This window comes from Dipodomys merriami, unplaced genomic scaffold (genome assembly GCF_024711535.1).
Source record: "Dipodomys merriami isolate MVZ:Mamm:240054 unplaced genomic scaffold, mDipMer1.0.p SCAF_17, whole genome shotgun sequence".
Taxonomy (NCBI): domain Eukaryota; kingdom Metazoa; phylum Chordata; class Mammalia; order Rodentia; family Heteromyidae; genus Dipodomys; species Dipodomys merriami.
Genome location: NW_027203048.1, coordinates 24995149 through 25022152, shown reverse-complemented (window position 1 = coordinate 25022152; position 27004 = coordinate 24995149). Strand labels below are relative to the sequence as shown.

Here is a 27004-nt window from a genome sequence, read left to right as displayed (position 1 = left end):
TATACCTAGAAAGTCGCGGGAGGACTAGAGCTGGTGGGCGGGTCTCTGCCCCGGAGGTTTGCGCCGGCGCAAGTCTACGGCAGCCGGTCGCACCTGACGCCGTAGGTTTTCTTCTCTCCCGCCTTCCGTAGGTGATAGCTGCTCCACTCTCCGCGCATGATCACCACCGCGGGTGCACTCCACGCCGGTGGCTGTGGCAGACGCCGCGGTCCTTCGCGCCCCGCTCTAGTGTCCCCCTTCTGGTTGAGCGCGAGCTGCCAGGCAGAACGAGCCCTTTTCCGATCCGAGTATTTGTCTGAGCCTCTCAGTCCCCGCGTCCCCGCACCTGTGCCCTTTGATGACGTCCCTCATCCGGCTCCTCGCGGACCGCACTCGGCTGGCTGGGACAGGATCCGGGTCCCGCGCGGCCGGGGGGCGGGGCTGAGCCGCGGTCGCTGGCCGGCGCCCACAGGTGGACAGCTTGGAGGACCCCAAAGGCCTTGCCTGTCACAGCGCCTGCCCTGGCCAGGTTAGAACGCGACGCCCCGTCGGCGGCCTCGCGATGACGTGCGCGCTCCGGGAAGCTCGGGGACCGCCGTGGGCGGGGGTCCGCGGAAGGGCGTGCCCCTCACCTGCTTCATTCTGGAGGAATCAGGGTCTGGGTACCGCTCGCTGAGGGAGGTTCGTGTACGCCAATGGCAGCTGGGCTTCTGAGAGTGGCCCAAGTAGGGGGTTTCTCCTGAAAGGGTGGATTCCCGATCGCCCTGCCTGACCCACAGTGGTGGGGGGTAAAACCTACGAAGCTTCCTTCCTCACCTCTTTCTCTCGATTCTTTTCCCAACCCTTTGGGTGTTATCTTCGTATTAAAGAGACAAGGCTTGGAAGTAATTTCCAGTGTGCTACCTTGTGCTAACCTGTTCATCCTGTTTCCTAGTCAGTAAAATACTTGCCTTTGACAAATAATTATTTAGTGAGTTTAATGAGGGCTATTAGGACCTTGCCCAGATTTGCCCATAGTAGCACGTGCGTGAGCTACTATGCGAAATCTGCCATGTTTCCATTTTAGGGGATTTTCACCACAGTGTGACATATTGATTAAGCTCCTCAGTTAATACTCAATACTAGATCAACTAAATGTGTGTGTTTAGAGGTAGTAAACCCCCTCCCCCTCCACTCATTCTGCTTTTGATTACAGTTCAGCACCTGCTAGATTGTAAGACTGCCAGAAAACCACACAGACATCTAGGTACAGAGAACAAAGAAAGGTTTATTGTGGGAAAGGGACCGACCAAGACCCCTTCTCACAAGGGAGAAGTGAGAAGAAGCACTGGCTATTGTCTGAAATGACCCATATAACCTAGAAGGTTTAGGAGGGCCTAGAAGGGGCTAGAAGGCCGAGACTCTGGTGTGGACCTGCGGACATGAGAGCCAGGGCTTCATCAGGATTTATGGCTGCTGTCCAAATAATAGATAAGGGGTCCTGCAACTGCCCAGACCTGAAGGTCACTCTTGAGGGGCTCTTGTTGCCTTATATGGTGGTAGCTGCCCCAGAGAAGTGCCATCCCAAGTTAAAGAGGGTTGGAAGTTGATTGTTTATTACCTTTACTACATGGGCCTAGTGTTGCTTAGGAAGGGCGCATGCTAAGCTGTGGAGAAGAGAAGGAGTATACTAAGCTATGGGAAGGGAGCTAATTTCGCTAACAGCACCTGTTACTGCGGCGTTTTGATATGTCTGGAACATTGTGAACACAATTTAGCATAATGCTTATCTAACTATTGCCCGAGCCAACATTTGAGTAGTTAAGTGTGTACTTGGTGATACTTGGTGTTTGCTAGAGGAGGTGAAGAACTGTGATGTGGGACCAGAGTTAAAAATCAGAATTTTAACTTAGCCAAGATATATCCATGGGTTATATTAACAACTGGGAAGATCACTCAGTCCATGCAATTGATTTTATCTTCATGATTTTTGGAAAAGAAGTGAAATGAATTTCTTAATCCTAAAACATGATCCTTTGCAGAAACCGTTACAAATACTTAAGAATCCAGTAAAATTGCCCTTTTTAGTCTCTGAGATATATTTGCACCATTTTAGATCTAAAATAACACAGAATGTTGTTTCCATGTGCATTTACACAGATGCATCTTCCTCTAACAGATAACATTGCTTTGAAAATGATCTGTTGACTGTAGAAACTGACTTCATGGCTTAGTTTTAGAAGCATTTAAGACAATGGGAAAATTATTGTTACATGTTTTTCTTAATTTTTTTTTTCATTAGATAACTATCCAACAAAGCATCATGAAAGATAGTGATATCAAGAAGCTATTTTATATGCATCTTTTGTGCATATTTTCCATTATCCTAAGCACCTTCATTCCATCATTCTTCTTGGAGAACTTTTCAGTATTAGAAACTCACTTGTTGTGGTTGTGCATATGCTCCGTTTCTGTAACTGCCATCAATCTCCTATTATACTTCGTTGTGAAACCAAATGTATCCTCTAAAAGAAGTTCACTGTCATATAAGGTAAGATTTACTACTTGATAACCAATTTTTGGATTTTTTTTCTTTTCTTTTCTTTTTTTTTTTTTTTTTTGTCTGTCATGGGGCTTGAACTCTGAGACTGCTGTCCCTCAGCTCTTCAACTCAAGGCTAGTGCTCTACCACTTGAGCCACAGTGCCACTTCCATTTTTTGTAATGTAAGGATATTAGTCTTCATTGAGTTATATATAGTGGGTGAAGGAGCCTGGTGTGTGTGTGTGTGTGTGTGTGTGTGTGTGTGTGTGTGTGTGTGTGTGTGTGTGTGTGTGTGTGTGTGTGTGTGTGTGTGTGTGTGTGTGTGTGTGTGTGTGTGTGTTTTGTTGCTGGGGCTTGAACTCTGTGTGTGTGTGTGTGTGTGTGTGTGTGTGTGTGTGTGTTTTGTTGCTGGGGCTTGAACTGTGTGTGTGTGTGTGTGTGTGTGTGTGTGTGTGTGTGTGTGTGTGTGTGTTTTGTTGCTGGGGCTTGAACTCAGGGCCTATATGATGTTTTGTGTGTGTGTTTGTGTGTGTGTGTTTTGTTGCTGGGGCTTGAACTCAGGGCCTATATGATGTTTTCTCCCATGGCTGCATGCTACCACTTGAGCCACACTTCCACTTCCAACTTTTGGGTGGTTAATTGGAGGTAAGAGTGAATATCATTGATTTTCATACCCTGGTTGGCTTTGTACCTCGATCCTCAGATCTCAGCCTCCCCAGTAGTTAGGATTATGCGAATAAGCAAATATGGCACCTACTACTTGTTGCCCACAGTGTTTGATAGATCCTTAACATGCATTGATTGTGGAATTATGACTTCTTCAATGGTCATAATACATACATTCTGAGTCTGTATAATATTGTTTTATTTATAGATGATAAATACATGTTACTATCTTTCAATCTTACTTTGTAAGATACTGCAGTTTTCACTTATTTTTATACTTTTTAAAGACAGTGGGTTTTTCTTTTCCTTTTTTTTTTTTTTCCAAGATAAGAAATTCCAAAATAAGTCATTGTAGTAACTTATTTCCAACTTGCCTTTCATGACTAAATGGTTGAGCTTTTCAGATATTAGAATTAATTTTCTGGAATATTCACTGCACCATAACAATTTACTATTATTTTGATAAAAGCCTCACCTAACCTTGATTATTATATATCAGTTCGCTATTACACAATTTAAAACACCTTTACTCCCTTATTTTAAAAGCTTATTGTGTGTTTCTTTCATTAATTTTCTTATGTTTCAAACCAAGCATTTCCCCCCACCTGGAGGACTTGTAGAAGTCATACTGTAATATGAATATGATGTGGGAAATTTTGTAATTTTCCCAGGCATTCTAAAATGAAAACAATTTTTATATTGTAATTAGTATTTTCTACAGATATTTCTCTATCTTTTGTGTGTGTGTGGGGGGGGGGGCATGCATGTGTGGCCTAGCTCTAGTTATCGATCACTAGTTATCAGTTTCATGAGTTTTGGTTAGCACGTAACTCAATACATAGCATAGAAATGGAAACGCTTTTTGACTCACATTGGCTGAATGGTAAAATATGGATGTATGTGTGATACTTGCCTTGTAAGCATTTTTACAGTCTATGTTAAGGGCTGTGTGTGAACCTGAGCACAGACTTGCGATCTGACTTGAGAATGCCCAGCAAAGAGCATTGAAGTGTTTCACATGTTATGGGAACAGGTTGTATTTGTAGATAAAATCTAAGGATTTATGGTCATATCAGCATGTTCTCAAGTTTTCATGTTATTGATTTCTCTTTTAGGTAGCCAGATTTTTGAAATGCTGTATCTACTTTTTAATATCTTGTCTCTTCCTTCATGTGATTTTTGTTCTATATGGAGCGCCACTCTTAGAGTAAGTTTGCAATTTTTACTTTAGATTCATATTTTAAAACATTCATTTACTAAATAAAATGTGTGCAAACCCTGTTGACAATTAGAGAAAAACCATAGTGTGTTCAATTAATGTATCAAGGTAGGATAACATCAGTATCCCCTTTTTAGCACAGTGATTGTTTTTTGAAAACAGTAGGATAACTTCAAATTCATTAACTGCATATTTATTAGTGTAGTTTTATATGTTTATGCCTTTAGAAACCTCTAAGGGAACTCACTATTATCTGTATGAGTTCCTTTTAACTAGCATACTAAGGCCTACTAAATTTGATTCTAAAGTACTTGAAAGAATTTGTTTTCCTAAGGAAAGTCAATAGCAATATTCAAATAGTTAACAAACTCATGTTTGTAAATAAAATTTAATACAGTACTTTTTCAAAATTGGCCAATTTCAAATTAGTGGGAACAAAAATCCTCAAATAATTCTTCTATAATATTTACTGTAATTTGGAAAGCTTCTGTTTAGCATTATAGAATGATCATGATGAAATGAACGTGTAGTGTGCACACACACACACACACACACACAAACATGCGCACAGCTATGTGTACAGTTAGATATATTTGTGTGTAATTGTATCTACACAACATTAAACAGGTTATTCTTTTTCTATTTTTATTTTATTTTATTGGTGTTAATACTGGGGCTTGAATTAAGAGCCTTCCATTGTTCCTTATCTTTTTTGCTCAGAGTCAGAGCTCCATTACTGACTTCTTGCCCCACATGGCTTTGAACTGTGATTCTCAGATCTTAACATCCTGAATAGTAAGGATTACAGGCATGAGCCATGGGCAACCTGCTCCAGGTTAGTCTTTTGTAGACAGGGGAAGGCAAGAACTTTGCCATGGAAAATGATAGATTTTGTCTAATCCATCTTAGAATGAGTGAGTGGAACAATAATTCCCCAAATAATGGTCTTTGAGCTAGCAACACGAACATTTTATCAAAATGCAAATTCTTGGGCATCAAGCAGAAACTCTAGAAAAGAGCTCCCCAACTTTTTAGTTTAAGCTGTCCAGGTAATTCTCAAATAAAGTCGAACCATTGATTGCAGAGAAAGTTCTAGGGACTATTAGACAAGATGGTTAATTATCTAGAATCGAGATTTCTTGAAACAGGCAACTCAGTTTGCATCTTAGAGATTTTTGTGTTTTTGAGATCTATTATTAAAACTAGATATTTGCTAGCTAGCTTTTTTGGGGGGTGAGGGAGGAGGTTGTTCCCTGAGCCTCTCTGTACTCCAGGCTAGCACTCTACCACTTGCTTTTTCTATTTATGTGGTACTGAGGGATCAAACCCATGGCTTCATGCTTGGTAGGCAAGCACTTTACCACTAAGCTACATTCCCATCCCTGCTAGCTAGTTTTTTAAAGTTGTATTTTGGTAATAAGAATTTATAGTCATCATTTTGGTGGGATTCATATAACCTTTTAAAGTATAAGAATATTTTTATGTTATATGTATTTGGGTAACAAAGATTATGTATGTGTGTATATTTATGTACATTTAACACTTGTGTTTTCCCCCCTAGGCTGGTGTTGGAAACATTTTCATTTGCAGTTATTTTGTCTACTTTTACTATTGTACCTTGTTTATGTTTACTAGGACCAAACCTCAAAGCATGGCTAAGAGTCTTCAGTAAAAATGGGTAAGTTTCAGTATTATATTAGTAATGTTCATAATTAAAAAGCAGTAATTTTTAGCATTGTATAGTTTTCAGAGATGCCAGTACAGTTGGAGAATAGAGACTGGAACAAATGATTTGTTTTCTGCAGGCAGAACTGCAGCTCTTCTCTTTATGTTAAAACACATTGAAAATAGTAGGATAGCATATTACTTAATTAATTAAATAAATAATTAAATTAAATATTACTAACTTCTTTGAAACATACTGGGTACTTTGACACTATGATAAAATACTACAAATAAAATTATTTTACATACATTTTCCAATAGGTAGAAATGGGAAACAATCTTAAAATGTTTCATGTAACAGTAACATTTTCTTTAGCCTTTGGTAAGATACCAGAGTACCAATTTACAGGATATATATTTTCAGCATGGCTAAGTTAAAATTTTAACTTCTTCAAAAGCATTGAAATGATACATACTAGAAATGGTTGAATCCTAACTAAGAAAGCTAGAAGATTATTTGGTTCCCATAATTTTGTCCTTCTAATCAGCCAGAAGCAAAAACTTTTTGGGCATATACTGTGTGTTCTATATTGTGCTAAGCTCTATGTGGCTTCTAAAGTACTAGGAAAAATCCCTCCTTCAGCCACCAGGTACTTGCCTGCTCTAGGAATAAGAATGGACCAAGCCAGTGGTGCATAATAGAACAGTTACTGGCATAGGAACAGAGGAGAAAGGAAACCAGTGGCTGGGAAGGGGAATGAACTCTTGACCTTGAATCACGATGTGGTGAGACCAAGAAGAAAGGGAAACATACCAAGTGCTACTATGTTGAAAATGAATTATTACAACTTGTGGTTGGGAATGGGAAGGAAAAACAGAGAGACAGTAAGGGAAGGAAACATTGTCCAAAAGAAATGTACTCATTACTTGATTTATGAGACTGTATCCCCTCTTTACAGCACCTTTATAATGACAATAAAATTTATTTAAAAAGCATAGAAATGGAAATTAACTTGGTATTTTTATCTAATTTGAAAGTTTAAATCCAAGGAGAGCAGAAGATATATGCTGCATAACTTGACTCCATGAATGACTGACTGTTCCCCTGGCAATTAGTACTGTTCATTCTTTTTAGAACCATTCATAACGTCTTCAGGAAACAAAACTGTAACAACTAAAATTTAATTTTTTTTTGCCAGTACTGGTGCTGTGAACTCAGCCTGAGTCCTGTCCCGTAGTCAGTATCAGTACTCTTACCTTTTGAGCTATTGCTTGCCAGTGCTCTACCTTTTAAGCTACAGCTTCACTTTCAGCTTTTTTTTTTTAATTTTTTTTTTTTTTTTTTATCATCATCAACTGGAGGTAAGAGTCTCATGGACTTTCTTGTTCAGGCTGGATTAGAACTGAGATCCTCATCTCTCAGCCTCCTGAGTAGCTTGGATTATAGATTTGAGCCACTAGTGCCCAGCCATTAAAATCTTTTCCCACATTGAATGATTGAATAGTGTTGGCACTCTTGTCCAAAATCAACTAATCATAAACACATGGTATTTGTTTGTTATTTTGTTATTTTTTATTTTTCCTATGGGTCATGGGGCTTGAACTCTGTGGCTGGGTGCTATTCCTCAGCTCTTCAGCTCAAGGCTAGCGCTCTACCACTTGAGCCACAGCGCCACTTCCAGTTTTCTAGTGGTTTATTGGAGATAAGAGTCTCATGGACTTTCTTGCCCGGGCTGGCTTTGAACCACGATCTTCAGATCTCAGCCACCTGAGTAGCTAGGATTACATGCCTGAGCCACTGGTGCTCAACTTTATTATTTTGAGACAAGGTCTCACTATGTAGGCTGCCCTAGAGTTCTCAATCTTCCTCCTACTTCAGCTTCCTGAATTCTGGAATTACAGGCATGTACCTTTATTACAAAAGAATTTGGCTAGTGGTGGCTCACATCTGTAATCCTAGCTACTCAGGAAGCTGACATCATCTGGAGGATCACAGTTTGAATCTAGCTCAGGCAGAAAAATTAACTAGCAAAAAAGCTGAGCTAGAAGCATGGCTCAAATGGTAGAGCACCAGCCAAGCAAGCTCTAGGCCATGAGTTCAAACTCTAGTATGGGCAAAACAAAATAAAACTAGGTACTATAAAGTAACTCAATGACAAAAAAGTCATTTGGTTTCTTAAAATATTCTGCTAAATTCTTATTGATACACATTAATATTGTGTATCAATATTAATAATAATCGACTTACTGTATTTATTATATTTATGTAATTCATAATGTAGTCAGCTAACACAATTGAATTGAATATTAGTGAATATTTATAATTTAAGTCAGTTTATTGTCTAACATTGTAATTGTTATGTTTTGTTTTCATTTGTAGGCTTTTTTGTTTTTTTGTTTATTTCTGCCAGTCCTGGTGCTTGAACTCAGGGCCTGGGCACTGTCCCTGAGCTTCTTTTGCTCAGGGCTAGCAACTCTACCATGTGAGCTACAGCACAACTTCTGGCTTTTTCTGTGTGTGTGGTAGTGAGGAATCAAATCCAGAGCTTCATGCATGATAGGCGGGCACTCTACCACTATGCCACGTTTCCAGTGGTTTTTTGTAAAGGAGAGTAGTAATCATTTGTAAACCTGTTTTTCATTGTTCTTTGTGCTGTTATTTGTGTTCTTTGTGCTGTTATTTGAAGGCATAAGTTAGAATCTGATGACTTTTGCTTAGCTAAATAGGTTCTTGAATAGGATGAAACGTATCTGAGGTGATCTTGCCAAGATGAAAATACTCAATGCAAATTAATCTAATATACAAAACCATAGAGCTTTTTGTCATTTTTGTATTAAAATACATTTTATATTGAGAGAACCATTGTGGACATTAAGAATAAAAAGTTAGGCTTGGCACCAGTGACACACACCTGTAATCCTAGCTACTCATAGGACAAGTTTGGAGGATGGTGATTAACCTAGGTTGAAAAGTGTGTTAGACTCCATCTCTGGAATAACAAGCAAAAAGCAGGGCTGCAGACCTGGCTAAAATGGTAAAGTGTCAACTAGGCAAGAAGAGAGACAATTATTTATATAAAGAATAGATTATTAGCCGGGTGCTGGTGGCTCACACCTGTAATCCTATCTACCCAGGAGGCTGAGATCTGAGGATCACAGTTCAAAGCCAGCCCAGGCAGGAAAGTCTGTGAGACTCTTATCTCCAATAAACCACTAGAAAACCAGAAGTGGCGCTGTGGCTCAAGTGGTAGAGCGCTAGCCTTGAGCTGAAGAGCGCAGGGACAGCGCCCAAGCCCAGAGTTCAAGCCCCATGACTGACAAAAAAAAAAAGAAAAGAATAGATTATTTAGCCTGAATGTGGGCTCAAAAATCTAGTGACAGAGAAGAAATGATTTTAATAATCATTGATGGAGAAGGAAAAAATTTATATTGGTATGTTGTAAAATATTTTTAGCCACTAGGAGGAGTGGTACAGAGTCTCTTTTAGATGAAGAGATGCATAGTTTCAAAGCTTAAATCCATTTGAACATTGTTTTGTGGGATCCTATCCAAGCAATAGGTGTTTCTAGAATATAGGAGGCAAATATTTGGTATAATGAATTCCAGTTGTGATAAATAATTTGAACACGTATTTGAACTTTATTGTCACAAAGAGTGGTCTATAATATTAATTTAGTCACTTTTCAAGTTTATTTGCATTAGAACAGCAAACCATTCTGTTCTCAACCATATTGATTATGTGTGTCTGTTCAATAATTATGACAAAGTTATCCAACAAGATCAAGTTTAGATGTCTTTGGAAACATAAAATGAGAATAAACCAGTGTCCATGCTACAAGGAATTAGTTGAAAGTAATTTACCTGACTCATTTCTTTTTATATTGATTTTTTTGTTTCAAAAGAATGTATGAATGCAAATACTAATATTTTTAATATTTTAATATATTATATTTAATATACATACAGTAAACATATGAATTATGTATTTATTGCAGTACTGAGAATTGAAGTTAGGGCCACTTGAAATAAGCCTCACATCAAAATATATACATTTTTAGGCAGACACCAGTGACTTATACCTATAATCCTAACTATTTGAAGACTGAAGGCAGGAAGATTGTGGTTAGAGGACAGCCTAGGCAAAAAAAATCCACAAACACCTCTTCTCAACTGGTAGTTGAGAGTGATGGTGCCTACCTATCTTCCCAGCTACAGTGGGGAGCTTAAAATAGTTCTATTGGTTATAAGTGCCTACCTGGGCAGGAAGTGAGATGTGACCTTTCACAAAAATAACTAGTGTAGCCCGGTGCTGGTGGCTCACACCTATAATTCTAGCAACTCAGGAGGCTGAGATTGGAGGATCATGGTTTGACGCCTACCAGGGCAGGAAGTCCGTGAAACTTATTTCCAACTAATTACAGAAAAAGTTAGAAGTGGTACTGTGGCTCAAGTTGTAGAGTGCTATCCTTGAGCAAAAAGGAGCTCAGAGACAGTGTCCAGATCCAGAATTGAAGTTCCAGGACCTGCAAAAAATAAAATAACCAATGCAAAAAAGGTGGATGCACCTGGGCATTGGCGGCTTCTGTCTGTAATCCTAGCTACTTAGGAGGCTGAGATACAAGGATCGAAACCCACCATGGGTAGGAAAGTCTGAGACTTATTGCCAACTGGTGGTTAATTGGCAGTAACCTTCCAGAAGTAGAAGTGTGGCTCAGGTGATAGAGCCTTAGGCAAAAGAGCTAAAGAACAGTGACCAGGCCCTGAGTTCAAGCTCCAATACTAGCACATTAAAAATAAAAGGTGGTGCTTCTGGGGATGGAAGCATGGCTCGGTGGTAGATCCTGTCTGGCAACTGTAAGGCCCTGTGTTGAGCCCCAGTACCACCAAACAATACAAATAGATAGATAAAAATTTACATATGAATTTTAATAGTAAACATACATTTCAGATTCAATTACAGTAAAATATAGGAAGTTAAAGATCTAATAATGCATTTATTAGTCATGTTCTGTATTTAAGTAATTTAGTTTTATATTCTAATTTGTCTACTTCTAATTGTCTATAATTATTGTAATTTTGCATATAATATATAAGTGATTTTAAAACAAAAGGGTTAAATGAATCCTGATGCGTAACTTGCTTTCTTCCACTGATATGTTTCAAGCATCTCTCTGTGTATGTGTGTGTAATCTAGCTCTTCTTACATAGTATCAGTAGTATTATGTGTGTTTTAATTGTACAAATTGTGATTCAAGTTTTATAACTGTAATTGTTCTTTCATAATGTTTGACTCTCAGTACATTGTTATAGTACTTTTCCATTGGAAATAATTTATGCCTTGACAGTTATTAAGGATTCACAATGAATCTCTAAATGTTAAATTTAGTTGTTGTTTTGTTTTTTGTTTTTTGTTTTTTTTGGTCGGTCGTGGGGCTTGAACTCTGGGCCTGGGTGCTGTCCCTCAGCTCTTCAGCTCAAGCAAGACAAGTGCTCTACCACTTGAGCCACAGCGCCACTTCCAGTTTTCTGGTGGTTTATTGGAGATAAGAGTTTCAGGGGCTTTCCTGTCCTGGCTGGCTTTGAACTGCGATCCTCAGATTTCAGCCTCCTGAGTAGCTAGGATTACAGGCATTTGCCACCAGTGCCTGGCTAGTTGTTCATTTTTAATGAACAGAAAGTGTATGTATAGTGTTAATTTGTGCTACTGTTTATTTGCTTCTCTAGCTAAATACAGAACCCCAGTGACTTTCATGTTTGTGTTTTACAGCGTTAATTCCATTTGGGAGAACAGTCTCCAGATCACTACTATTTCTAGTTTTGTAGGAGCATGGCTCGGAGCATTTCCTATTCCACTGGATTGGGAAAGACCATGGCAGGTTGGTTTCAGTTACTTTCAACAACAAAATCCATCTTGCATAGTGATAAGTTGATGAAACAAACTAGTACATATATGAAAACTGTTTTGTTGTTCAGTTAAGGGAAGATACTAGTTTCTCTGTCAGTGCTTCTTGGGACCTACATCAGTGCCATAGGTATCTTGGCAGCACTTGGCTCTATCTTGCAGCACTATTTTGTCTACATGTATGCATGAATAATAATGTTTACATATATGAATGCATATAGGCATCTTTGGTTGTTTTTAAACAATTAGGGTAGCAGTTGCAGAAATTCCCTCTTTACAACTTTTATACTTCTTTCCGGTCTCAGGTCATATTTTCTTTTCTTTTAAATTTATTGTAAAGGTGATGGACGGGGGTTACAGTTACATAAGTAAGGTAATGAGTACATTTCTTTTTAAACACTGTTACCCTCTTTCTCATTTTCTCCTCCTTCTCCCTTTATACTCCCCTCTCCCCCAAGTTGTAAAGTCCATTTCCAACTTAGTATGTAGTTAGTATCATTGTTGCATTAGTTCAACTTTTGTCCTGCTGTTTCTGTGATTCCCTTTCCCTTCCGCAGATCAGATAAGCTTCTAGCTAAGACAAAGGGTACAGAAAACTAAAACAAAAACTGCATACAAGGCATGATAAGAAACTTTTGTTTCCAATTCTTGGAGTTCATTTTGATATACTTCATTATGTATATTTTCTTAACTCAGTGGCCAAATGTTGATCTTGAATATTCTTTAAAAATCATTTGACAAGATAATTTTTTAAATAGAGATGTAGTATCAGAGGAAGCTTACAAACACCAGATTTTTCATTTTCAATCACAGTTAGGTATGAAGCCAGTGTGCTGGACAGAGTATTATCAGGAAAGTGCTCTTTTCATTTTCATGTGACAGATGATTTCCAAGGTCACTGAGCTAGTAGGAAGGAGATACATTTTTATCTTAATTTATAATGGCTTTGTTATTTGCTATTATTTAGTTACTTTAGGAGGTATAGTCATTTGGTTAACTGACAGTATTTTACCAAAAAAGGCACTGCTGTTATAAAAAACCTTTGTACCTACAGCATCATTAGTTTTTCTAACTATTTTCTTAGGATAATTTCTCCCAAATACAATTTTTGACTTTAAAAACTAAATGTACTCCTTTTCCAACAGGAAGATAATTTTTTCTGATCACAAAATTTAGGCAGTATAAAGAAGAAAGTTAAAAAAAATCTATTTAAAAAAATGTACCTAGGGCTGAAAAGGTGGTTCAGTGGTAAAGCGCTTGCCTTGCATGCATGAGGCCCTGGGTTTGATTCCTCAGCACCACATAAGCAAAAAAGAAAGCCGGAAGTGGTGCTGTGGCTCAAGTGGTAGAGTCCTAGCCTTGAGCTGAAGAGCTGAGGGACAGCACCCAGGCCCAGTTCAGGCCCCATGACCGGACCCAAAAAAAAAAAAAAAAAAAAAAAAGTAAAAAAAATAAAAATAAAAAAATGTACATAGATAAAACCACCACTTGTATTTTGGTGGTAATATTAAAAAAGAAAGCACCATAGAGCATCAGCTTTTAATGAGCTGGTAAAATAATATATAACTAATGTATCAGTTTATAAATACATAGAACATTTTAGTTTGTAAAGGTTTGATGTTATACATATTTAAGTCTACAGAAATTTTTTTTTTTTTTTTTCGGTCGTGGGGCTTGAACTCTGGGCCTGGGCGCTGTCCCTCAGCTCTTCAGCTCAAAGCGAGCGCTCTACCACTTGAGCTACAGCGCCACTTCCGGTTTTCTGGTGGTTTATTGGAGATAGGAGTCTCACGTTCTCTCCTGCCCGGGCTGGCTTTGAACCGCGATCCTCAGATCTCAGCCTCCTGAGTAGCTAGGATTACAGGCGTGAGCCACCAGCACCCGGCGTCTACAGACATTTAAAAAAAATTTACATAGATAGATGTGAGTTTAGGTTTGCTTAGAAAATACATGCTAATTGGGACTTGAGGTGTGGCTCAGGTCATAAAGTGCTTGCCTAGTAAGTGCTAGGCCCCAGGTTCAAATTCAGGCATTGCCAAAATAAAAAGCATGTGTGATGATTGTGTGTATATTAGTTATGTACAATTCAATTACCGTTTTAAGATTGTTCAAGTTTTTAGTTATTAACTCATTTTTGTACTTGGTAAAGAGTAAGCTGGATCCAGATGGACAGTATCACATTACTTTTAAATTATTAAAAATTTTCTACTTGACTTTATAAGAAAATTTTCTAGCTTATCTAATTTAAATAGGTGACATGTTGTTAGTCTTCATCATTAAGAATGTTTCATCCAGCAGGACTATTACGAGCAGTTTAATTCTTTTTTACTGTTGGTTGTCTCTACAATAGTCCAAGTTAATGACTCATATATTAACTGGGATCCTTTTAAATTGTGATACATACTGGTGGGGAATTATAATCTGGATATGTAACTAAAATCTCCTATTCATATAATACTCACTTGACCCTTACCTCATAGTTAATTTACTAATATCCTAGAGAAATGGTGAGGCATTCTTTTTTATTTTCAACCAACAGAGGTTTTCATGTGTTAATTATTTTAATAATTATGACCACAGAGGACAAAAACTCAGCATGTCTCATGATGCTGACAGAATCTGTCTGACATACAGTAAATCAGATAAGGGGATAGGACATTTCTTAAAAGTAGAGACTTTTGCTCAAGGAGCATTTTATGACATGACATGATAGTAGTGTGTACACTTCATTATCTAAAATATAGCATTATGAAGAGATTTTGGTTCCTTTGTAGCTCAGTATGGACATTATATATTTAGGGCAAAACATGCTTTTCTGGATTGTGATATCTTGTTTATATTCTAGCCAGAAATCAGAATAGAGCAGTTATAGCTTCTTTTAAAACATACATCTACACAAAGAACCCCACAAAGACAGTTCTATTTTCTCTCCTTTGAACTCGAATCTATTTTTTTTTTGCCAGTCCTGGGACTTGAACTCAGGGCCTAGGCACTGTCCATAAGCCTCTTTTACTCTCTACCACTTGAGCCACAGCGCCACTTCTGGCTTTTTCTGTATATGTGGTACTGAGGAATCGAACCCAGGGCTTCATGCAGGCTGGGCAAGCACTCTACCACTAAGCCACATTCTTAGCCCTCAAATCTAATTTTGTAGTATTTCTGAGGCCAAGCTTAATTGCCTAATTATTTGAATTGCATAATGAAAGGTTTAAAGGATATATGTGTGTGTGTGACTAAAAAGAACCATTAAACATATTAATCTCAGTGAAAAACTTATTAAGTGATTTTAAGTAATGACAAATGGTGGGGCTACTGGAGGAATCCTTTACTTTGCAGAAGGAAACAAGAGCATTTGGTTAGAGATAATGGTAGGTTAACTGCTCACTATACAGCATTGGTCATCCTTGTTTTGTTGTTTAATGTGTAACTGCCTTCTTCACTCTTAGAGAAAACATAATTACTGATCAAATAAATATTTGGACTGCAGAAAACCTTTGTACATTATGATTCTTTAGCTGTTACAATTAGCTATTCATGAAGTAGCTGCTATTACTATACAAAGTGTATAGTCTGTACAACAGACTTAAATAACAGGACTATTTGGTAACAGTTTAGATTCTGATTCAGGTTCAGATTTAATTATTGTGTGTGTGCTGGTACTGGGGCTTGAACTCAGGGCCTGGGCACTATCCCTTAGCTTTTTCTACTCAAGACTGGTGTTCTACCACTTGAGCCATCTTTACTCGCAATATGCTTTTACGTATTTTATAAAATATGTAGCTATGAGCTTTTCATGCAGAAAATGACTTAATTATTTATTAAAATACAAACTGGTATTTCATGTTATAAAAAATTAAGAAATGATGGTGGTTATTACTACTTTTTGGTGCTACTAGGGTTTGAGCTCATGTTTCACTGCTTGAGGCACACACCAGTCATTTATTTATGTTGTCCAGTTAGGGTCTTGTGCTTTTGCCTGGACTGGCCTCAGACTATAATCTTCTTACTTCTGCCTCTCACATAGTTGGGATTACATGGTATACTACCATGTCCTACTTGTTTTTGAGATAGTGTCTAACTTTCTTTTGTCCAGGCTTCCCTAGAACTTTTACTTTCCCATCTCTACATCCCACATAACTGGGATTACAGGTGTGAGCTTTGGTGTTGATTATTCTGAACAAAGGAAATTAATCACATGTTTCATTCATAATAGGTTAAGAGCTCTGGCATCAGATTACTGGGTTCAAATTCTGGCTCTGCTACTAGTTAGTGAGAATTAAGTAATGCGTCCTTCTAAAATACTTAGCTCAACACTTGGCACATAGTACTGCTTAATTCACGTGATGAGCATTATGACCTATAAAAGGATTGGCTAACGCCCGGCACTTGTGACTCACGCCTTTATTCCTAGCCACTCAGGAGGCTGAGATCTGAGGTTCTAAGCCAGCCTGAGCAGGAAAGCCTGTGAGACTCGTATCTCCAATAAACCACTCAGAAAACCAGAAGTGGCACTGTGGTTCAAGTGGTAGAGTGCTAGAGCAATAGCCTTGAGCTGAAGAGCTGAGGGACAGTGCCCAGGCCCAGAGTTCAAGCCCCACAATGACAAAAAAAAAGGGGGGGGGTGGGGATTGGCTTAATGACTATACTTAAAATTTTAAAAAGCCCTTCACATTCCATTATTTATTGAGTTCTTGTGTGTTAAGACTATAATTGTCTTTGTTATCTTACTCTTTCTTGGCCCAACAGTCCTTCAGTTAGAGTTGACTATTATGTCTTTATATTTTTGTTATTTTAAGCCAATTTATTGTGGTATTTGGATTTCACTTAGTTTTCAATCTTGTTTTACATTTCAGGTAATAGAAAAGAACATGGTAAAATTTGGATCTCTGTGTACTAGCCCTGGGGCTTGGCAACATCACAAAGTGATTTAATCCCAATAACTGGAGTGCAAAGTACATTTCATTCTCATTTTTATTCATCAGAGTCAAAGTGTGGGAAAGGAGGAGTATACATCTTGCTTAACAATACTGAGAAGGTTAGAGGAAAACTTGGGAGCCAGACAAGATCCCTGCTGTATCATGCTCTTCTTTTTTATTTTAAAAGGGTCATAGCTTATATATATCTGGAATTGCTCAAGTAGCTATTTTTTCTTCTTCCCAACATTGTTTCCTCCAAATGCTATGACCACTCGGATGTGTGTCTTAGACCATAATTTAATACATTTATAGAAAAGTATTTAAAGCTATTAGGCAATGTTTTTGTGCCTGAAAAACCCACAAATGACCTTAAACTCTGGGCTTCAGTGGTACTGTCTCTAAAAAGAAATTGAATCAGATAATCAAATCTGTTCTTGGATACTTATTTTGTTGTTGTTACTTTTTAAAAAGCTATGTAGCTCAGACTCTTTGAACTCTATATGTAGTCTTGAACATTCTGGAATTGTGAGCATGCAATGCCAGCCCAACTCTCTTGTTTTTTTGTTGTTTTTGTGCTAGTACTTTGCCTTTTGATATAATGGTGGAGCTCTACAACTTGGACCTCACCTTCACTTCTGGCTTTTTGCAGGTTAATTGGAGATACAAAATATCTCAGATTTTGTCTTTTGGGACTGGCTTCAAAATATGATTCCCAGATCTCAGTCTTCTGAGTAGCTAGGGTTATAGGCATGAGCCACTGGCACCTGGCTTTCTTATTTCTTATAAAGTTAATGGGTAAAATATAAACAATTGAATTTGACACTTGGATCTGAGATACTTTAGATTATTTTTTAAACACTTTTAAGCTATTTAGAAACTTTTGTATTTATTCTCACCAAATGCCAACTAAATGAAACAGTTATATATAAAAATCCTTTCTTCTTCCAGCTTACAATTAAAAATTTAATATTGGTGAAAAAGATATTCATTTTTAAAGTCACATGCCACAAATAATTCTTTCATAAAATTAGGGATTATAGGATTGTAGGTAAATGAATTTCTATAAAATAGTGAATTCAGGAGGGATAAAACTAAGATTATAGATTCATTTGAAGAGTTGTGATTTAAAGTTAATTGGTATTTTTCTTACCAAGAGGATTATGCTTTATTTTAGGTCAAAATAAAAGATTAATGTAGAATTTATATGTTTCAACATGGAAAAGTGTATATTTAATCGACAGAAGATGGTTTGGGATTTATAAGATATGTTCATGGTCAGCTAATTATATTCACATGCTCTGCAAGCAGGACTTTCATTGAAGGTTAATGCTAGCCATGTTAACTTCTTTACATGCATGTGTCCAGAACCATTTTGTGTTGGCTTGATGGGAATTCTATTTCAGAGACTACATGCCTCTTCATAACTTCGTAAGTCTTTATTCTCAGTCTCAGGAGCATAGCTGCACACTGATGATCAGTGCAAAGTTTCAAGTAGAGAAATGTAGCCAGATGCACAGCTTCACCTTCATGTGTATTCCTGAATCAGACAGCAGAATTTACTGTGGGAACTTCTGGAAAAACTCTGTTGCTTTAAAACCACATTCAAAGGAAGCTGTGCCGGGTGCTGGTGGCTCACGCCTGTGATCCTAGCTACTTAGGAGGCTGAGATGTGAGGATCACGGTTCAAAGCCAGCCCAGGCAGAAAAGACCGTGGTGCTGTGGCTCAAGTGGTAGAGCGCTCGTCTTGAGCTGAAGAGCTGAGGGACAGCGCCCAGGCCCAGAGTTCAAGCCCCACGACCGACAAAGAAAAAAAAAGGAAGCTGTAAAGGACCATTTAGACAGTAGAAGGTTCAATGGGCTTTGAAAGATGGTTTTTATCATCTGTCAGGCAAAAGCTTTTGTGGCCCGCATAACACACACACATACACACATACACACACACACACACACACACACACACACATGCACGCACGCACACATGCACACATTAAAAAGTAGCCTGTGATGCTGGGCGCCAGTGACTCAACGCCTGTAATCCTAGCTATTCAGGAGGCTGAGATCTGAGGATCCCAGTTCAAAGCCAGCCTGGACAGGAAAGTCTGTGAAACTCTTATCTCCCAACTAATCACAGAAAATTCAGAAGTGGCATTGTGACTCAAGTGGTAGAGTGTTAGCCTTGAGCAAAAGGAGCTCAGAGATAGCTCCTAGACCCAGAATTCAAGCCCCATGATTGGTTAAAAAAAATTATACTTGTACTTATTTGGAATTTAGTTTGTTTATTCCTTGAGAGCTTGGCTTATAGTAGAGGCTCAATAAATAGTTTTAAATAAAAGGACTGAGCTAGGGGCTGGGAAAGTAGCTCAGTGGTAGAGCCACTTTCGAGTCCTCAGCACCACATAAGCAAAAAGAAAAAAGCCGGAAGTGGCGCCGTGGCTCAAGTGGTAGAGCGCTAGCTTTGAGCTGAAGAGCTGAGGGACAGCGCCCAGGCCCAGAGTTCAGGCCCCACGACCGGACCCCCAAAAAAAAAAAAGAAAAAAAAGAAAGGACTGAGCTATATATATGACTTGTAAAAAATAAGCCATGTAGTAGCAAATGCCTGACTCCAGCCACTGAGAAGGCCAAGACACAAGGACTACTGGAGCCAGCAGATCAGGGACAGCCCGAGTAACAACGAAACTCTTGACTCCAAAAAATTAAAAATGAGTATGTTCCAGTACCTTGTTTCCATGTATAAAAATACAATGATAAGCTGTTGAAGTTGTTTTAAGGGGTAAGGGAGAGTGAGAGAGGGGCGAGGTTGATTAGTTTACATTGAATATGTGAGTGGAGATGTCTTAACTTCTGTAAAACTAACACAGTAATAATAAACAAAAAATAAATTTACAATAAATGAACTAAAATGATACAAAAACCTATCAGTGGTTTAAACAGATTCTATAGAATCTATACTTAATTTTGCTTCCTAAAATCTATCAAATGGCAGCCAAGAGCAGGGAAGCACTCTTCTATTTCTGAAGTGGGCTAGCTGGGTTGGTTAATGTAATAGTATGTGTGTAAATCTGAGAATTTCCTTTTGTAAGCTTTGCCTCTCCAGATATTTCATGTGAAGAACATATATTAGACATTACAGAATTACCAAGGTGAAAGGAATAAGTCCTATTAACCAGTACATCATTATACATGAACTAGTTTATTTCTTCTAAACTGTGAGCTCTATTTATCCTAGCGCTGTCAGTTACCTAACAAATACATTAGTGTTCTTGTTAAGCTCAAATTTTTTTAAGTTAAAAGATGTACTATACAGAATAATACTGGAACATGACATTTTACAGGTTTCACAACAAATTTCAAAACATTACTTCATTTAATATAGTGGCCCATATTTTAAGACAATAAGTACTATTTCTCTGTTTTGCAGATTGAGAAACTGAGGCTCAGTTAATAAGAGATCTGGAAAAGTCATATGGCTAATGAGGTCCTAAAACTCAGATTATCTTCAGTCCAATACCCTCAGTTGCTTTAAGAAACAAGTCATTGTATTTCAGTACAATTACTTTTCAACTTTTTGTTGAACATTTTAAACTAACTTCAAAAATTATTCTTACTATCTAATTTCTAATAAGTGATCACCATTAGAGGAAATCATAGCAGTTTATAACTGCCAGACAGTAATAACATACTAATGCAGCTGTTTTACAGAGTATCAAAACTTGCAGACATAATAGTAATGACAAGTGTTCAGATTTCTTTTCACTTTATATATATATATATATATATATATTAAAGGGACCTAAAGATGCTATGTGTATCACTGAAATTTATCCTTAAAATTTTGAAACCAAAAAGCAAATGGTTATGGTTAACAAAAAAATTCTTATTAAGGAAGGTTATCCAGAGCACAAGGATTCCTAACCACAGATTCTAGTCCACAGGTGGGCATCAGAAGTCTGAAATTATATGAGTTTATACCTGTGAGAAGTATGAATTGTTAGATATAATTCTTTTTTTTTTTTTTTTGGTCAGTCATGGGGCTTGAACTCTGGGCCTGGATGCTGTCCCTCAGCTCTTCAGCTCAAGGCTAGCGTTCTACCACTTGAGCCACAGAACCACTTCTGGTTTTCTTGGTTAATTGAAGATAAGAGTCTCACAGTCTTTCCTGCCTGGGCCGGCTTTGAACCACAATCCTCAGATCTCAGCCTCCTGAGTAGCTAGGATTATAGACGTGAGCCACCAGCGCCTGGCTTGTTAGATATAATTTTAAATGATGTTTTAAAAGCAGTTATAGGAACACTTCTAGAGTACACTGGGGACTGATAATGCTTAGGACCATAATGGTAACTTACAGCATGAGATGCCTGTTTGGGTTATGATTGATTAGGGTTCAGATGTACCTGACCATGTGTGATGTACCCCAGCACAAGCACTATAGGATGGTTACAGAACACAGTGCATTATCTCATCACTACAGCAACCCTAAGAGGCAGGAGAGGAAACCAACACACAGAAGGTGTAGATGGCTTACCCAGAGCCAAGACTCAAATCCAGTCAATATAGCATCAAAATTCATGTTTCCAATCACTAGTCTATACCACTTAGAGCATGATTGAAAAATACTAAACACTATTTGGGTATGTCAGCACATTTTCTTTCCTAAAATTTAAGCAATTCTACAGCAGTGCTGGTCAAAAGACAGCAGTGTGGCTTTGAGGTGTAAATTATACCTTTGTAACTTTACAGTATTTTTAGCAGCAATAATATTGACTTGCCTAGCAGAGAAAACACACACATTTGTATCTATATTATGAGCCATGCATTTGCTTTTTAGCTTACGAAGAAAAATTGTTTTATTTCTGAAAAAAGACTTATTATGGCACTATGTCCCCAACTCTATGCTATGTAATGTAAATCCTTTATTAATGATGATTATTTTATTGGTTTAAGTGAGGAAAAATCTATAATTTCAGTTGATTTAGAGAATGGACAATAATGGTGCCTGAAGTGGCTTACTCTTCACATGATGTAGCCACTTATTATAACAGTTTATAAATTATTGTTAATTCTAATAATTTTATATTTTGTTACATACATGTGTTGTTTCTTCTACTAGCAATTAAAAAATTTGAATTTATAAGAAACTGGCTTAAAAGATTGGCATTTTGGTTGCGAACACTTGTGGATGATTTCCTTTACACAAATGTTTGTGGTCTCAGGTTGTTTTTCTTAAAAAGCCATGTCAGATTATCATAATTTGGAAATACATTTCTAGCTATATAGCTGAGCTATCTGTTTAATAGATACTGTATCCCTTTTTTTTAATCAGCCATATTGATGATATGGAGAATGTTATACAAACATCTCTATATGTGAAACAGGAAGTAGTTTAAGATAGAAAATGTTGAGATCTAATTTTTAAAAACTTGATTAATATAAGATGAATGACACATAAATATGAATTCTTTTGCCATGGGATAGTTTTTTTCAATTTTCAAACAATTATAGTAAAGTTAGTAGGAAATTACACTACTGGACTGCAAATGTTTTAAGCCTAAATCCTTACTAGATAAAACTTCTTAGCCAACATTTATTCCATTTCTGGCATTTTGTTGGAGGTAAAGTATGACAGCTGTTTAAGGAATGTGTGTGGATGTATATGTGTAAGTTTAAGAACAAACAGCAAGCTGAAATGACAAAGTGATTAAAAATAGAATTTAGCAACCCCAAAGTGGCATTTGGAACTTGGCTGGGATGTCTGAGAGATTGGTTATTCTCACACTTGGACAGTGAGGTTTTGAGTGCAGGTGCTCACATTTTGCCATTGGTGAACAGTTTCATAGCAAAGTAAAGAATATTCTCCCAAATTTGTCATAGAATGTTAAAATAACAGCTACTATTGGAAGAAGTTGAGTGCTTTTCATAGATAGTAAACTATGCATATCATTTTATTTGTAACCCCAGGAATTAAGAAGGGACACTGTTAAAATAACAATCATTTAAAAAGCAATATCCAACAAACCAGTACTTAATATAGTATTTAAATTAATAATTAAAAACCAAATGGAAGCAGTATCTAAGATAATTCATCACAAATACCATTAATTCAGGTTGTACTTATTAGAAATGATAATTCAACATGGGTAACCTAAAAATGTACCTGTATGGATAGAATGTTTGTTTTTTTTTTCATATACAACCTTACTGGAAGCAGTGTATCTGCATTTACTAACAAAGCTCATGTTAATAAAATATTTCTAAAGTATATTATTTCCTAGATAACTCACTAGTTTGAAAGTCATTCCAGAGATTTGTCTGAATTTCTATTGAAACCTAAGCCTTTAATGAAGACATGCTTCTAAAAATAAGGCATTTTTCTACAACCTGCTTATGAATAGAAAACAAATCTTTGGTTTTTAGTTTAAGTGGCAAGAAATACTTTGCAAAAAGAAAGGCTAAATAAACAACACAAAGAGCTCTTAATAAGCAATGGGAAACTCCAAACCCCATCAAGGTCAATAGAGTACCTAAGGCACCTCAGGTTCAGATGATACAATCATCTTTGCTTAGAGTTTTAATAATCTATATACATGATTCTTACTGTCTGGAAAACATGAAAGGTCAGGTCCCACAATGATTTCTGTGAATGGGAAAGAAGAGAATGGTAAAAGCTGACAATTGGGTGAGACACTACACAGTATCTCTTTCACCTCCTCTAATTGTAGTAAGATGAGGAAATTGAGGCCCAGTCCAGAAACAAGAAGTAATAACACTTTGTATGTCCAGGTTCCTAATCCATTTATCTTAGATTCCAGATTTCAATGCCTAGTAAACCAACTGTGAAAGGTTTCTGAGATGTAAGTTAGAAAAAAAAAATCCCCATCAAATCTCCAAAGGCAAATTGGAAATGCATAATACTTTACTGTCTTAATTCCTTTATACCATGTGTTGGACAACTTAACTAATATGTTAATTGAGTTATACAATTCCTTTCAATTCTATCTAAAAATAGACAAAAATTAAATGAGAAATTACAGAAGATTCCATTTGAGCATACATAAGGCCATGAGACTTAATATGAATCACTGTTTCTTGGGAAGAAATAAGACATCCAATGTCCAGTTCTGAGAGAAAGCTCCTGGCTAGTTCTCCAGTAGGCTCTCCACTCTTCCATGGGGAAGCTCACATACAAGACAGTACATCATAGATTTGTGACTGATAGGAGCATTTAAGGCTGTCGTTTTCAAGTATCAGTGTTTAGTGTTCCATTACCCAATTTGTGCAGCAGACAAAGCTATAAGCGCAAGTCACAGAAATGAACAACAGTCCACCAAAGATAAAGAAATCACCATTTAGGCTACAGCAGGTTCAAGTGTAAGAAAGTCTGGAAAAACTGGGTTAGATCATGCTTCTCTAAACTGCATTAGCTAGTTCCCACTAAAGCTCTGTTGCATGGCATTTGGTATAAGGCAGATCCACAGCAGATGAAGGAAAGAAGCTGAATTAGGTAACAGAACCCATTATTAAGATAGTTCACCTCTTAACACAATTCTATGACCTCTTTTCCCAGGTACAGATTAAAAACAACTCCAGCATACCAAACACACAGATGAACATGAAAGTTTGCTTCCAATTTTTTTTTTTTTTTTAAAGCAGAGCCTTTCACCTAGGGACTAACAGATACTGCCTCTGATTAAACCACATTATTTACTTCTGGTTTAATGTAATATTGGGAAAGGTAATACAACTGGAGAAAATAGGTGTTTGGAAGCTAGGAGTATCCACTTCACTTATACTCTAGGTGTACATCTGAGTTGCGGTTCTGTAACTTCTGTGGTTCCAACAGCTAGCTGAAGGGTGACATCTTTATTGTGGAAGCAGCTGTTGTCAAAGATTCCACGTAACATGCTTTGAGTCTAGGTTTTTCCTCTTTCGTGAACTTACAGAGACTCTCCTGTGGTTTGGTCAGCATACACACTTGTTTCATTTAATGTGCACAGTCAATGTGAAATTAAAAGAAAAAAATTATCACCTATTTCAGAAAGGTATGTTGAGTAGAATGATGGCAGAGTCTGGCCCAGAATTTTAATTTGTAATTTTAGCATGTATCTCATGCAGTTTGGGAAGCATCAAACTAAATCTATTGCCAGAAGCCTTGTTACAGTTTAATGTACTTTAACTAAAATGTGTAAATTTTTTTTAGTGTTCATGATGAATGCATTTATGACCTTAGTACACTTTTGGCATTCTTAAAGGAAGCATGATAAGCTTTAATAGAGAAATATTTAGGTTACACTTAACTTGTGCTCAGGTAATAATAAAACATTTGTCCTTTTTGATTTCAATACATTCTGTCCTCAGGTATGGCCCATCTCCTGTACACTTGGAGCGACCTTTGGCTACGTGGCTGGCCTTATCATTTCACCACTCTGGATATACTGGAATAGAAAGCAACTGACATATAAGAACAATTAAGAGGAGCAAAGGGAGAAGATAATTCTTTGTGCAGATTCTGCAAGAGATGTGCAGAAATGTAGATGGTCAAAGCCAAGCAGGTTCCATTTACAGCACTGATTTTTATGTAGTTTCAACGTGATGTGATTGTAGCTTTTTAAACTATGAAACCCCTGAGAGATTGTACTTTCTAGTGGAAATAAAGTATTTATAATAGATTGTGGCTTCAGTTGCTGTTTGCTGCTTCTTAGACCTTTAAGAAACATTCTTAATCAACTTCATAGAATTTTGAGGACCCATTTCCCCTCCCCCCAAGTTTTAAACTGCTTCATTATGACAAATCTGGGCATAGCCATAGCATTTCCAATGCTTCTGAAAGAAATAGTTGCCTTGGCCACTGAAGATGTTTCTCACGTAATCAGACAACAGTTTATACATCTTGATCCTATTCTTTTTTTAACTGTGTGTTTCTTTGGAGTTAAAATGGCTATGATAGCCTCATCAAAAACAGTCTTCAGTCCTTTCTGGGTTAAAGCTGAACATTCCACATAGCAGCATGCTCCTATCTGGGAGGGAGAAAAACCACAAAAGACAAAAATCTGTTTTACACAACTGGTATGATACAGCACATTATAAGAAAAAGTATCAAATATAGCCATGCACAAAGAATGTACTTGCTATCCACATTAATAACACCCAGAAGCAATCAATTGTTAAATACCCAGAGGTAATCAATTGCTACAGTACTAGCGTGTCCTTTTAGATTTTCTCTATGAAGAATTCTCTCATCAAATATTTATTGGGTGTCTACCTCACATCAAACACTGTTCAGTTCCTAGAGATATTTCAATGAACTGAGTCAGAGCTAAGGAGTCCTGCTGTTTAGTACTTACATTGACTTAGGTTGGGGAGAGAGGAACACAAAGGGAATTCAGAGCAGATGGTAAATACTGGGGAGGAAAAAGCAGAGAAGGGCTTTGAGGTAGGGAAGTCTCAGTGGGTCCAGGGCTCCAGACAAATGGTACAGACAGAAGGGTGCAGATGCAAAGACCCTGATGTGGGTGGTGCTGGGAGCCTCCCCACAAACAAAAAAGGCTGGGGCAAAAGAGGGTGAGCGTCACTGTATGAGTGACAACATCAGCAAGACTGATTGTAATCGCCACCTTCTACCCTCAGATGGAACTGTTCACTCACTGAAAAGCTGCTATACACACTTCCTGAAATGTAAGAACCAGCAGAGAATAAAATTAAGTCCCTACCCTGTTCTCCTGCAGCTTATTGCATTTTAGAAGGACGAGACCAATCCTGAACTAGCAAGTATAGAAGTGGAATGTGAGAAACTAATATGGTCTCAAAACAAATGGGAAGGTAGGGCATGGGGAATAAGTAGGGACACATGGAGAAATTGACACTTGAGCTGAAATGTGAAAAGAGTAAAATAATGAAGTCCACATAGTAAAAAACCCTCGGCAGAAAGCACAGCAAAAGGACAAAGGCTTTAAGGGAGAATGACAGAGGGGCCTGTTGGCCTTGGAATGGGGGGAGGGGTTGGACTTTACTCTCATGTGTGGAACCTACTGGAGGATTCTGGGCTGAGTGAGCTGACAGCTTGTGTTTTAAAACTCACTCTGAGGCTGGGAAGTTGGCTCAGCAGTAAAATGCTTGCCTCGCATGCATGAGGCCCTAGGTT

At 37.6% G+C, this 27004-nt stretch overlaps 2 protein-coding genes across 5 annotated transcripts in view; one reads left to right on the top strand and one right to left on the bottom strand.

Annotated features, from left to right (window-relative positions):
• The first annotated feature begins 79 nt into the window (after positions 1-79).
• On the top strand, positions 80-25342 carry Pigf (phosphatidylinositol glycan anchor biosynthesis class F). 3 transcript variants are annotated; one of them, XM_070025521.1, is made up of 6 exons: positions 80-508; positions 2261-2509; positions 4283-4374; positions 5948-6064; positions 11819-11927; positions 16807-19290. In XM_070025521.1, exons 2-6 carry the CDS (start codon positions 2282-2284, stop codon positions 16882-16884), a joined length of 624 nt encoding a protein of 207 aa, XP_069881622.1. In that variant the 5' UTR covers positions 80-508; positions 2261-2281; the 3' UTR covers positions 16885-19290. The 3 variants fall into 3 exon arrangements, with proteins under 3 accessions (XP_069881622.1, XP_069881620.1, XP_069881621.1); XM_070025519.1 differs by lacking the exon at positions 16807-19290 and adding an exon at positions 25222-25342 and having other exon boundaries at positions 86-508; XM_070025520.1 differs by lacking the exons at positions 80-508; positions 16807-19290 and adding exons at positions 578-660; positions 25222-25342.
• Positions 23937-27004, bottom strand: part of Rhoq (ras homolog family member Q) — a 42061-nt gene continuing 38993 nt past the window's right edge. For both annotated transcript variants that reach the window (XM_070025522.1, XM_070025523.1), the window contains one exon: positions 23937-25880. In XM_070025522.1, coding sequence (XP_069881623.1) covers positions 25725-25880 — 156 coding nt within the window. In that variant the 3' untranslated portion in view covers positions 23937-25724. The remainder of the gene's footprint in view (positions 25881-27004) is intronic.

Coding starts and splice junctions, on each gene's coding strand:
- Pigf (XM_070025519.1), top strand. CDS start 2,282: ATGAAAGATAGTGATATCAAGAAGCTATTTTATATGCATCTTTTGTGC. Junction 2,510..4,282: donor GAAGTTCACTGTCATATAAG/GTAAGATTTACT, acceptor TTTCTCTTTTAG/GTAGCCAGATTTTTGAAATG. Junction 4,375..5,947: donor TATGGAGCGCCACTCTTAGA/GTAAGTTTGCAA, acceptor TTTCCCCCCTAG/GCTGGTGTTGGAAACATTTT.